At 45.2% G+C, this 14,295-nt stretch overlaps 2 protein-coding genes across 2 annotated transcripts in view; one reads left to right on the top strand and one right to left on the bottom strand.

Annotated features, from left to right (window-relative positions):
- Positions 1–432: 432 nt before the first annotated feature.
- Positions 433–4,295, bottom strand: asrgl1 (asparaginase and isoaspartyl peptidase 1; the record flags this gene model as incomplete). Its single annotated transcript, XM_084458886.1, has 6 exons — positions 433–647; positions 851–961; positions 2,402–2,523; positions 2,745–2,899; positions 3,069–3,211; positions 4,109–4,295. The coding sequence occupies 6 exons, from the start codon at positions 4,293–4,295 to the stop codon at positions 433–435; spliced, it is 933 nt and encodes a 310-aa protein (XP_084315012.1).
- Positions 4,296–7,907: 3,612 nt separating this feature from the next.
- rims1a (regulating synaptic membrane exocytosis 1a) overlaps positions 7,908–14,295 on the top strand; it is a gene marked incomplete at both ends in the record, with an annotated part of 50,517 nt that continues 44,129 nt past the window's right edge. Inside the window, 2 exons of the mRNA XM_084458887.1 lie at positions 7,908–8,071; positions 12,736–12,810. Of these exons, the coding sequence (XP_084315013.1) occupies positions 7,908–8,071; positions 12,736–12,810 (239 nt within the window). The remainder of the gene's footprint in view (positions 8,072–12,735; positions 12,811–14,295) is intronic.

Genomic DNA, 14,295 nt, shown 5'->3' on the forward strand with positions numbered 1-14,295 from the left:
CGTGAGCGCATGTGTGTGAATGTACAGTGTGTGTGTGTGTGTGTGTGTGTGTGTGGGGGGGACCTATGTAGGGGTGGGACCTATGCCCACCCCCCTAATGCTCTCTGTTAAGCACATTGTGTTGCCTCTGTGTATGAAATGTTCTATACAAATACAGTTTGATTTGATTTGGTGTGTGTGAGTGCATGTGTGTGTATGTATGTATGTACTGTATGTGTGTGTGAGACAGTGTGTGTGTATGTGTGTGTGGGGGTGTGTCTTCCTCAGCATACAGTTTGTAATAGAGCACCAGTCAGCTGTGTGTGTGTGTGTGGGGGGGGGGGGTGCGCGCATGTGTGTTTTAGTACGGATCACCTATACTATGCAGTCTTCCCCAGTGTACGTTGTGGTGGTGTGTGTGTGTGTGTGTGTGTGTGTGTGTGTGTGTGTGTATTAAAGAAGGTCGTCTATCCTCTGTGTGTATTGCTCTCCGGCGTACAGGCCGTAGTGGAGTGTGTCTTGCTGGGCTGCTGCCCAGGCCATCTGCAGGCTACTGAAGCGGGCGGACCAGACCCCCCTGGGGTCCACCACCACCACGCCCCCCAAGCCCCCCACCCTCTCCCTCATGTAGGCCAGGGCCTGGTCAGCGGCCGCCTCCGCTGGGAGACCTGCGGAAACAAACATGGGTGAGGACCGGTCAGACGGATGAACGAGGTGAGTGGGTGGGTAGAAGAATGGAAAGTGTCGATGGGTGAAGAGATGAATTGATGGATGTGGAGGGAAATCTATTTGACCAGACCATTTCCTTCCCTGTGTGTGTGTGTGTGTGTGTGTGTGTGTGTCAGCATCAGCGTGCAGGTGTGTAAGATACCTTGCTCCATGTTAAACAGGATGAGTCTGGACAGTGTGACTTTCATGATGGCTTCTCCGTGACCCGTTGGCGACACCGCTCCAAGCTTGTTGTCAGCATAACCTCCACACCCTGACACACACACACACACATACAGAGAGAGAGAGAGAGAGAGAGAGAGAGAGAGAACAAACTAGAGGATCAACTTCTAAATTTTAAAGAGCAGGACATTAAGACTATTGACAGTTCTCATACACACTTGCTCTCAATTACACTGTAATTACATATGTCAACCACTAGATGGCAAGCTCAACCAGAAGACACTGGTCTTGAGGCTACAGCATATTTTGTTACATGATGTATACACAAGATATCATATCATACTCAGTAGTATAACTTGTCTATGCTGGGAACGTTGTTGCAAAGCTATCTTACTTCTAATAATTCATGAATGAAGTGCTCAAGAATGCTTTAAGTGAAGTGGGTTATTCTCATCACCATCATATATCAATGAATGATTAACTAACTAGCATTACTGATTAACACAGTGTGAATTGACTTGGAGGCAATATAGTAATTTCTGTCAGTGATATGTTAATCTTTGAACCCCCTTCCTTTGTAGGCTATGTTTGTGTAAGTATAGTTTGGTTACTTTTTATGTTCTGTGTTTATAGTATGTACATTTGAGTCTAACGTGTGTGTGTGTGAATTCTTGATTGTGCTTTTTGTGTATTATTGTACACATTACTCTGTTTGTGTGCGTCTGTTCGCATTTCTGCCCGTACAGTATCTATGTGTTCTTTGCGTGACTGTGAGGCCGAAGTGTTCTGGTTGCTGGTCTGGTCTCCATGGTGAAACATTAACTCAGTAGTGACTGGCTCAACACTAACTGAACATTCCTGCAGCTCCTCTATGGGTGGGAGGTCCCACTACTCACCACAAGAAGACCTGCTAAATCATTAGTCAAATTAAATCTCTTAAAATCTCTTAATCTCTTTTTCTTTCTGTCATTGTTTTTTGGTAACACTTTACAATAGCGATCAATTATAATACATTTATAAGCTATTTGTAGATACTTAACTAATCATGAACAAACCACTTGTATACATTCGTAAATGATTATTAAATCATTTATAACTAAATTTGTATAGGGTGGAGGGGCTAGCGGATATTTTCTGTTTGGCAAGTCCCGAGAGAGGGTGTGTGAGACAAGATGGCGGAAGAGACGTGCTATCATTCATAATTATTTATCACTAATTGGCCATTTAGTCAGCCCTAATTACCTAAATAAAAAATCCGGCCCAGCCACCGTCTGTCCGGGACCCCTGCTGGTACCCGTGCCAAATATGAATGCTGTCAGGCCAACGGTGTCCGAGGAAAATGGGAAGAGACAGACAGAGATACTGACAAAGATACCGACAGACAGACAGACGGACATAAAACAGACAGACAGAGTTGCTCTTTTTTATGTGTTAACATACTATGTTGCGTACGCCGTGCTACGACAATAAGAGAGGAGTGTCTTCCCGGTTCAGGTGGTGCGATCCAGAGAAACTCCTGCTCCTGGCTCACCTATGCAGGCGGTGTCTCCCACTCTGCCTTCCATTTTGTTCAGCATGCCACCTGTGGAGGTGGCACAGGCTACATTGCCCTCTGCATCCACCGCCACTGCCCCGACGGTGCCCATCTTACCCCTGGAACAGACAGGGAAACAGTTATGCACAAACACTGGCTCTCACACACAGAGTGCACACAGTACAATGACTGGTCTGTAAATCATACATCTGTTTTGCTGTGTCTTTCTATAATATCATAATCGTCGTAATCCATCCCATTCTGTAAGATCCATCTAGCTATAATATTGCCGTTTATTTAGGATAATACAAGAGGACATTGCTGCCATGCCCTGTCTCACATCTGACACTCCACGGGATTGGCATCGGTTGCCAGGTTCTTCTCCCAGCGCATACGAGCGTAGTCTGTGATCAGCTCCTCCTCGGACACCTCAGGCACACCCATCGCCCGGGCGAACTGACCGGCACCCTCGGCGGTCAGGCACAGGTGACTGGTCTGTGAGTTCACAATGTTGCATGAAGGTGCAAATTCCTCATATAATGGACAAAAATCGAACATTGCCTGACAAAAGAAAAATACCGATAGGAAAATTGGGAAAACCCTTTAGAGTGCGTGTGTGTGTGTGTGTGTGTGTGTGTGTGTGTGTGTGTGTGTGCGTTTCTACCTTCTCCATGACCAGTCGGGCCAGTTGGACAGGATTGGCCACTCTTCTCACAGCTGACACAGCACCGCTGGCCAGCGTCTTTCCATCCATCACGATGGCGTCCATCTCTACCTCGCCCTTGGCGTTCAGTACCGACCCTCGCCCTGAGGTATGGCGGGGTACAGTAGGAGGACTAAGAGGCATGCAGACAGGTGCCTGATTCAAAATCAGACCTCTGACCCAACCCATTAGATATCTAGTTCACTAGGCTCGGTGCTATGCGCTGTGGTTGAATGCTGTCTTTACATGTTTTTTATGAATGTGGAGTTAAAGCAGCCAGCTTTAATGTTTTTACACTTTGCACTTTTTGGCACTTTACATTACAGCTCGGTAATACCAAGGTTATACCATTTCATTTTCATTTTTTCAATTTTATTTGGAAGGGACCATGTGCAATTAAAACATAAATATATAAACATTTGATGCATCGCACCAGAGTTAGCCTTAGGCTAATTTGCATGGCAATTACCATGAGTTAGTAGTAGTAGTAGTAGTAGTTACCTGTGTTGTTACCAGAGTAATGCCATGTTAATATCTATATTATTACAGGAAGATGCCAGCAGATACCAATAGTTACTAGTAGTAGTTACCTGTGTAGTTACCTCCTAATCCCCATGATGTGTTACATGGAAACAGAGACAGTAGTTTCTATGTAATAATGTAGAATCAGAGCTGGAAAGTGCAACATTGTCAGTTTCTAATTAATTCAATGGTTATATCCTTCCTAAAATCCCAACTAAGCTCATTATTTGCTAGATTTAAAATAAATAAATATTAATAATAATAATAATTATATTTTGGGCCTTGAAAACCACTGAGGTCATTATCTTGCTGCATGATGAAACACTGTCCATGTTTGGATGTATTTGGTTGTATCTGAGCAGACAAACTGACAAAAACTGACAATCTGCACTTTGACCTCATGGTAATTATATCACTTCAAATCCAAGATGGTGGAGAGGGGCCGAGGGGTGAGCGTGTGTCTAGAAGGCGGGGCTTACCTGCATTGTAGGCGGGGTTATTCTCCAGCAGGGTGACCGCCTCCACCACGGCATCCATGGCACTGCCTCGCCCCTGCAGGATGGCGTAGCCCCCCCTGACTGCTGCCCGGACCCCCGCACACGACAGCTCCGCTCTCTCTTTGGGGATGTGCCCTGCCCCGCCGTGGACCACCAACACAGGCAACATGTCTGCCAGAGAAGAGGGGAGAGGAGAGAGGTAAGGAGACAGGTGGTGGGGTCCCATTCATAAAAGTTGTCCCCTCTCATGTGTTCTTGTTCACTCCTCTTCACAAGGAGTGGGAACAACTCCCTGACATGTACACATCCCACAGCCATATTCTTTCTCCCAATGACCCTAAGCTGTTGACACATACTGTACATGCAAAGGCAAAATCAACAGGGCAGAAGCAGCACCTGACTATAAGACGAGGTGGGAGGCCAGATTCCAGATCCAGGCTACACACAGCTGTCTTAGCTTCTGGGAAGGGGCTGGTTGTAAATCAAATTTGACGTATTGGGCAGCTTTTTGTCGATTACTGAAGACTTGCGATCTTGTGACTGACAGCTCGATAATTTGCTTCACTGCATTGCAATATGGACATACCTGTAGCCTATATCCTTGGATTTTGCCAGTTTTGCAAAAGGAAGCATGACCATATATTATATACAATTGGTGGTCTACACTAATGGAGGCATTGATGGCTAAGTGGAATCGCATCCATATATCCTATGCAAAACAAAATATCATCAGTTGTTGAATAGAAATGTAGGCAATCAAGTCATTCCCATAGCCTCGGTTACGCAAGCCTTTTTGAATTCTTAAGTGCTCTCTACGATGCAATAGCCTACAGAGAGAACTCAAAAGCAGAATAGACTACATCTATGCGTGTGTCAATTCTACACTGTTGTAAGTACATGCATCCATTTAACAGAGAAATAACCCCTTGTTTACATGTCTTACCGCTGACTCGGCCGGGCTGCTGCACCGCGTGAGCAGCTCCGACGCGTTAAAACCTTTGGACTCATGACGTCAAAATAAAAGTCCATTCTGTGCGACTGTCCAGCAGCTCTGGAAAAAAAATCAATTGTTGAACTCTCTGTTGGAGACGACAGGGTTAACCTATGCAACTACAACTATGTTGATTATATTAGTATAAAAACAAACAACAAACAACAAACCAAACTTTATGAGTACACAAAAAAATCACTACAGCCTCAGTCGTAACCTAGTGAAAACAGGATATTTCAGAATAATTCCCACAGGATTTCATTGAGAACTGCAATACTTTACCCTTGCGTGGGGGCGTTGTTTCAAATTTAGACAGAAGACCACTTCCGCCCGTGTGTTTATCTCATGGATGTATTATCATGCTGTTCAGCCTACAAAATTACGTCAGACCAGCTAGGCAACGTCACCAGAAAACCTTTGTACACACAATGTCAAAATAAAAGTCCCTTGTATTAGGCCTATTTTAGAGTAAATTCTGCTCGGCGAGTGTTCCTGCAGTTTGGGAGGGAATTAATAAAAAATACAATGCTATTTTAAATGTCAAACTCTTTGATGAATTTAAGAAAGCCTGAAATAAAATTAAAAAGAGGAGCAAAATAGGCCTAGCAAACACATTTAGCGTGATCATTGATCCTCATTTCATCTTCAAACAGAGGACAGGGTTATGTAACTATAAAACAATTTCATTGATATTCAGCTGTCTGTTAGTCCTATCCAATGGCTATAATTAACCTGTTGATATTATAGTATTATGTAGGCCTATGCTATGTAGGGCCTATATAGAATTATTACTGAGTTGATGTTGTTCTTTTTGAAAAGCCAGAAGAATAATGTAGGTACATATTATATTATATGAATGTAAATATATATATTTCTCACTCAAAGGTAAAGTTCGGAAATGGTTGTGTCCCAATGCAACTGAGAGAGTGTGATGGACTTGTTAGTTCCTCATAGTTAGCATTATTCTACCATTTAGTATGCTATAGAAACCAAATGCGCATGAACACTTGGAGATCTATAGCTTAAGCGGTGAACCAATGGCAAGATTTAGTGAAACAAGTTGAATTTAGATTATCATAGGCTCATATAACATACATAATACAAAAAAACAATATAAATTAGGCTACTAAACTGTACTGAACAACTGTAAGTGGGTTAGAACTGGGCTTGTATTCAGCAATGTCACCTGACTGCCTTGCGCTGTCCTTGGTGCTGAAATAGCTGAAATGTAACAATTATAACACTTTCGAAGCTTTGTTAGTTCAGTTTCAGTTTATTTTATTTGTTAGAGAGGGACAACGTACATTAAGAAACATTTTATAAAATAGAATGTAAATGTACCCAATTGTAGCCAAAAGGCTAGTTTACATTGGCAGTCCCCCTGCCAGAAATAATGGGCTAGTACCTAGTAAAGAAAGATTAAAACACAAACACATTAGCAATAACAAATAACATATATACACATCAATGTTCACATCTTTGATTATCTATCAACCAGTTCCTAAGATTATTTGAAGGCATTGAATGAAATGTACTCTCTAACGTTCTGTGGGATGTTATTCCACTCAGGCGCTGTTTTATAAGAGAAAACCTATTGCCCAAATGCACTCTTTCTAAACGGGATTTTGCAGTCTCCTCTGGCTGTCCCTCTGGCTGTCCCTCTGGCTGTCCCTCTGGGGACTCTGGCTGTCCCTCTGGTGACTCTGGCTGTCCCTCTGGCTGTCCCTCTGGCTGTCCCTCTGGGGACTCTGGCTGTCCCTCTGGGGACTCTGGCTGTCCCTCTGGCTGTCCCTCTGGTGACTTTGGCTTCCCCTCCAGTAGCACCAGTTACAGAGGAGAGGAAATGCACTTGATTGCAGAGTGGAGGTGGTGCCAAGTTATTCCGAATTTTGTACATTACATTGTTACCACAGACTACATTATTATTTTCAGTGTAGTCTTTTCACCCGAGGTGTTCCTGATTTATGGGAGAGAAGTTGACATGCTTGTGGACCTATGAATCACATTTCCAGTTAGTGCTATATTCCGCAAGGCAATTCGTTCACCTTTTCAACTGGTGCCCTAATAAATTTCTCTCGCACCACACACACTCGCACGGGCCCCGGGAGGGAGAGGAGAGAGGAGGAGGTGTGTACCGAGTCCTGGTGGGAAGAGGAGGAAGGGAAGGCAACGATTGGTGAAGTGAGAGCGAGTGAGGGAGAGAGAGAGAGTCATGTGTGCGCGCCTCCTACGGTGAGCCCCCCATTCTCAAATGAGGGCTGCGCGCTCCCGTGGCGAAAAGGTGCGCGCTTGGGGGGCTGCGGTCCCATTGACGGTTCCGTCTCCCTGACAGCGGCAGCATCAGCACCGGAGCGCGGCAGCGGTGGAAAACAAGGAACCGCCTCGCCCCACAGCCAGTCTGCGCGACCCAGCCGACTCTCCTCGGCGGCGTCAGGGAGCATCTCTCCCTCGGCGAAAGAAGCCAAGACTCTCCGGGTGACCGAGCTATACATCGTCTGCCGGAGACATGGGCTCCCGGTAACTGGAGGTGGAGGGGAGAGGAGAGGCGGGCGGGCGGGGGGTGGGGGGGGAGAAGAGAGAAGAGCGAGGGAGAGAGAGGGAGGAGGAGGAGAGAAAAAGGCGACTCGGCACCGAAGCACTACCACAACCGCCGTGGGTGCTCACCACCATGGGAACCTTGCTACACTTGCCCGAGCCGCTGCTTCCTCCGCGGGCCATGTCGTGATCGCTCAGCGGGATTTCTGTCCGTGATCCGAGCCGCCGAGGAGAGGGAGGGGGGGGGCGGGGGACATGTCCGCCTCGGTGGGCCCTCGGGGCGGCCCGCGCCCACCCGTCGCGCCGGCTTCCATACCCGAGCCGGACTTGAGCCATTTGACGGAGGAGGAGAGAAAGATCATCATGGCCGTACTGGCTCGGCAGCGGGAGGAGGAGGCGAAGGAGGAGGCCATGTTAAAGTAAGAGACTCTGGGCTATTTCCGCTCTGGAGATGCTGCTGTATGAGATGAAGAGGGGTATGGTAGCCCACACCGCTATGCAGGCTGTACTCTCCCTATAGTCCACCACTGATCGGTTTTAGATAAACCTTTACACACACTCACACTCACAGTGCACTGAGCTTGTGCTTCATCGTGTGTGTGCGCGCGTCCGTGTCCGTGTATATCCGCATGTATCCTCGGCGCATCCCTACGTTGGTTTTGATGATATGCCATTGGACATTCTATCCATGCATCCCTAAGCGAGTTCAAAAATATTGTTCAAAAATGATCCCGTTATATGTGTGAGCTGCTGTAGGCAGTATGACGCCCAGATGAAGTCTCGTCTCGTCTCCTGGTTAAAATATTCTACCGAGCCTTCGCCTCAAGGCTAATGTAGTTTAAAGAGTCAAGGATGACCTAATATCAGATCAGATGCCTCTGCACGTTGTGTGGATGGCGTGTGTGTGTGTGTGTATGTGTGTGTGTGTGTGTGTGTGTGTGTGAGAGAGAGAGAGAGAGAGAGAGAGAGAGAGAGAGAGAGAGAGAGAGAGAATAAGATAGAGAATTACAGTGTGTATGGTTCAGAAAGATGGAGAGAGAGAGAGAGAGAGAGAGAGAGAGAGAGAGAGAGAGAGAGAGAGAGAGTGTTGGGTTATCGCCGTCACAGGTGTAACTTGGTTAGTGCGAGAGAGGGGTGTGTCGCCACCGAGACACGCAGCGTCACTCCAGTGTGTGAGAATGCCCGGTGCCCGGACACAAATAACGAGGCAAATATAGGCCTAACTAACCGCACCCATCTGTGTCATAGAACATATTAACCCATCTGTGTCATAGAACATATTATAGAACATATTATTGTCTGTTTAGGAGCTTTCCAAAGCGCTGGGGATAGTGTAGCATAGATACAGCTGATAGCCCACTTGTGATGGCAGATGGAGCGACATTCGAGAAAAAGTGATTTTTGACCTGATAAAATAAGTGACAGCTTATTGACTGATTTTTATTTATTTAGGGAAAATGAAAAGGCTTTATCACAAGATGCCCCATTTCCTTACACGAAAGCTTTCAAAAACTATAACTCCATAACTCCAATCTCAACAGCTGTTGCTGCTTTGGCGACGGGGTGCGGTTAAGTATGTCTGTGTAGGCCAGAATGTAGGCCAACACTCTGGCATAGACTGGCTACAGGCTCACTATACTGGAGTGCTAGCATCAAATTAATTTATGTGTGTGTGTGTCTGGTAGTCTACTGTAGATAGCACTGAATTTAGTCAAATAATAGCCTGTCTTGACATCTCATGTCTCTTTATCATTAATAAAATAAGTATTTACACACACACACACACACACACACACACATACACACACACACACACACACACACACACACACACACACACACACACACACACACACACACACACACACTGCTTGTCGGTGTGTAGGGAAGTGCGTCTGGTAGAGGCTAGTATTTGTCTAAATTTCGGTGCTATAGTCTTATCACGCTGCAGCGAGTAGAGTGACGTCAAAGCTCTCACAGCATCGCAGTCTTTACGGAGACCGAACCACACCGACCCTCCTCGAGGAGCTTTTTCAGCTTTCCGTGTTTACCGTGTTCTATTTTAAGCCACTTGAGCGGAGTGATAGCTCTGCACTGGAACGGCAAATCAATTCATTGCATTTAAATATAGTACTCACACCCCTTAACTTTTCAACATTTTGTTATGTCACAGCCTTATTCCAAAATTGATTTTAAAATCCATTAAAATCATCAATCTACACACAACACTACATAATGACAAAGGGGGAAAAAATCACATGTACATACAGTAGGCATTCACACCATTTACTCAGTACTTTTATGAGGCACCTTTGGCAGTGATGACATTCTCAGCCTCGTCTTGGGTGTGACGCTACAAGCTTGCCACACCTGTATTTGGGGTCTCCCATTCTTCTCAAGCTCTGTCAGGTTAGATGGGTGGCATCACTGCACAGCTATTTTCAGGTCTTTCCAGAGATGTTAAAAGTCTGGGCTCTGTCTGGGCCACTCAAGGAAATGTACAGACTTGTCCCGGAAGCTACTCCTTCGTTGTCTTGGCTGTGTGCTTAGGGGTCGTTGTCCTGTTGGAAGGTACACCTTTTGCCCCAGTCTGAGGTCGTGAGCGCTCCAAGTGTGGCGGTGTGAGTACATTCCGGATGCAGTGTAGCATAGAACATGGCCCCTGAACCCACACATCACCTTCACTACTAGCATTAACACACATGCACGCACGCACACACACACACACACACACACACACACACACACACACACACACACACACACACACACACACACACACACACACACACACTCAAAATGTAACCTCCCTGATGCACCCTATCCACACAGTCCATTCAAAGCATCCATTAATTTACTCCAATCACAATATCAGGTTAATCCATGACCACTATTCATTCATCATCATCTAATCCATCCCATGATTTCTAAAGCCTCTGAAACAAATCTACCAATATCAATATAGCTAGGTACACAGTAGCTGTGATAATCACCTACTGTATGAATATAGCTTGGTACATGTGATAATCACCTACTGTATGAATATAGCTAGGTACTGTAGCTGTTATAATATGAATATAGCTAAGTATCTATGATAATAACTAACATGTAAATATACAGTAGGTGCCCACCAACAATACTAATTCACAGTCCCACAAGCTGTAGGCTACGAACTGAGTTGCATTCAAAGACGGATACAGTACAATACAGAGTTGGTGTGTCTGTGTGTGTATGTGTGTGTGTGTGTGTGTGTGTGTGTGTGTATGTGTGTGCGCGTGCGTACATGTGTGTGTGTGTGTGTTTGAGGGAAAGAGGGGTACCAATGATTTCTAAACGATGAGAATCTGAGAGTGGCAGACAAGTTGACCTGTTTAAGGTGTGCTTGTGGTCACCTCCATCATCACTTTCCGTCTGGACCAGACAGCCATGTCTAACCTTGTCTAGCCAGAGCCTCTTCTACCCTATACCTAGACACTTATGATACCCCTATGAGACACACACACACACACACACACACACACACACACACACACACACACACACACACACACACACTCTCACACACACACACACACACACACACACACACACACACACACACACACACACACACACACACACACACACACATATACGCACGCATACACACACTGTGTCTCTGTGTAGTTATCTAACTATGTTCTTTGCGAGTGTGGAACATGTACAGTCAGGGCTGAAAATGAACACCTGCCACCGGCCAAATGCAGGTAAAATTTTCAATTGGCGACTAGATTTGGGAAGGCTATCTGAAAAAAAAACTTGGCCGGTAGATTTTTTCATCTACAGTCCCCTTGGCAGGTGACTCACCGTGAGCCAAAAAGTTAATTTTTAGTCTCTGTGATGTGTTCGTACCTGTGTACACGTGTATCTGTGGGGTGTGTGAAGCGAGGTGTCTGTAGCTATGTTGTGGAAGAAAACTCTACCCTCACACTTTGTGGGTTCAGGTATAAAACTATCCTCATTTTACATTCAGCATGGAGAGAGAATACATATCAATGCAAAAATCTCTCTGAAGAGTTCTTCCTTCTGATTGCAGTACATGTATACAGTAGCACAAACAACTGGCACAGCTGTGCAGCACTTATCAAAATTCAGATAATGGTGGGTACCTCTCATCAAGGCCATTTCTCAGGACATAATGTGAATGGACATTGAGTCACAGGTAGAAAATAACTAACTCCAAATATGTCTGATTAACTTTCAGTAAGCATATATACTTTCAAACGTAAAACTTCTGCAATGTGAATAATATGAAAGGGTTTAAGGGTGACAGAATCAATCAATCAATCAATCAAAGCTTTATTTGTATAGCACATTTCATACCCAGAGGCAACACATATACTTCCCAGCCATTGAAACCTAAACGTTGATAACTTTGCTTGTGCATCTTTTTTCCACAACCAATCAGTGTAATTGAAGTGTGTCTTCAATTAGAAGAATACAAATCTGAGCTGCAAACCTTCACTGTCCAATCACAGCTCAGCTGGACAGTGTTATTGCTGTTCCATTACTGTATCTCTTCCTGCTTTTAACTAGGCTTCATGTGTTATGGGGATTAGTGATCGTCCTGATAACTTCAGATTTGTAAATTTTAAATGGACTGCACTTGTATAGCGCTTTTATCCAAAGCACTTTACAATGGCGTCTTATTCACCCGTTCACACACACATTCACACACCAATGGCGGCAGCTGCCATACAAGCTAACCTGTTCATTGGGAGCAATTTGGGGTTCAGTGTCTTGCTCAAAGACACTTTGACATGTGGGACAGGAGGAGCCGGGAATCAAACCGCCGACCCTGCGGTCATTTGACTACTCGCTCTGCCTCTTGGGCCACAGCTGCTCCATGTTTGAGAAAAATCTCACTGAAAAAAACATGGGAACGAATGATGCATCATATCATATTCTGATGAAAAAGAACGTTAAATCGACATTTGAACAACATGCTTCTCGTCTTGACCTAGAGGGAAAAACCTAATTTCTTACACTACAGGAACGTACGTATGAGCAACGTCATAACAACATGTTCTCAACTGTATTCCAGAGAGGAGAAGCCCATTCAAGCAAGAACGGTGAACCTGGTTGGGCAGAAGAAGCCTCCTCAGCAAAATGATGTCAGGTAAGCGAACATGAAACAGTCATATACTGTACAGTTACTGTACAGTTTACTTACAGTAGATGGTTTAGCAGTGGTCAGAGGGGGGAGTGAGTGGTTTGAATAGGGGAGCTCAGGCGTCAGACACACGCACACACACACAGACACACAGACACACATGCACACACACACACACACACACACACACACACACACACACACACACACACACACACACACACACACACACACACACACACAGCTACTGTAGTAGCTTGCCAGAAGCTAGTAGCCTTACTGTTCAGCACCTGTCATTCAATCACAATGTGATCCCGAAGGAAAAGGCAGAGAGGAAGGCCATGATCCGATAATGAACTCTGTCTGCTTTTGAACTGCCATGGAATCATTGGCATGGCTTAGGGCCTACCTAGTACAGTAGATGCTTAGGGCCTACCTAGTACAGTAGATGCTTAGGGCCTAGCTAGTACAGTAGATACTTAGGACCTACCTAGTACAGTAGATGCTTAGGGCCTAGCTAGTACAGTAGATGCTTAGGGCCTACCTAGTACATGGGATGCTTAGGGCCTACCTAGTACAGTAGATGCTTAGGGCCTACCTAGTACAGTAGAAGCTTAGGGCCTACCTAGTACATGGGATGCTTAGGGCCTACCTAGTACAGTAGATGCTTAGGGCCTACCTAGTACAGTAGATGTTTAGGGCTTACCTGGTACAGTAGATGCTTAGGGCCTACCTAGTACAGTAGATGCTTAGGGCCTACCTAGTACAGTAGATACTTAGGGCCTACCTAGTACAGTAGATGATTAGGGCCTACCTAGTACAGTAGATGCTTAGGGCCTACCTAGTACAGTAGATGCCTAGGGCCTACCTAGTACAGTAGATGCTTAGGGCCTACCTAGTACAGTAGATGCTTAGGGCCTACCTAGTACAGTAGATGCTTAGGGCCTACCTAGTACAGTAGATTCTTAGGGCCTACCTAGTACAGTAGATGCTTAGGGCCTACCTAGTACACTAGATGCTTAGGGCTTACCTAGTACAGTAGATGCTTAGGGCCTACCTAGTACAGTAGATGCTTGGTGGAGCTGGATTCAGATGTAGTGTTATTCAGAGAAAGACCTTAGGCCTCTGGAGAGAGATCTCTGTTGTCAAACTACTTTTCAGTGAGCAGATTCTCACCGAATGTGTCTGTCTGTGTGTGTGTGTGTGTGTGTGTTTGTGCGTGTGTTATTTCTCAGTTATGTATTTTTCCACCCATTTCTATCAAATATACACAGAACTCAGTTACACACTGACGCTTGAAAGTCATTTACAGTAAATACAGTAACCTGCAGTGTTTAGTGATTTGCTGGCTGAGCAGCGACGCAAGAGGCTAGCATGTCACGCTGTATACTGTACAATGTGTGTGCTACTGTAGTATGTCACGCTGTATACCGTACTATGTGCTACTGTAGTATGTCACACTGTATACCGTACAATGTGCTACTGTAGTAT

Source organism: Borostomias antarcticus, assembly GCF_949987555.1.
Source record: "Borostomias antarcticus genome assembly, chromosome: 25".
In the NCBI taxonomy this organism is placed as follows: domain Eukaryota; kingdom Metazoa; phylum Chordata; class Actinopteri; order Stomiiformes; family Stomiidae; genus Borostomias; species Borostomias antarcticus.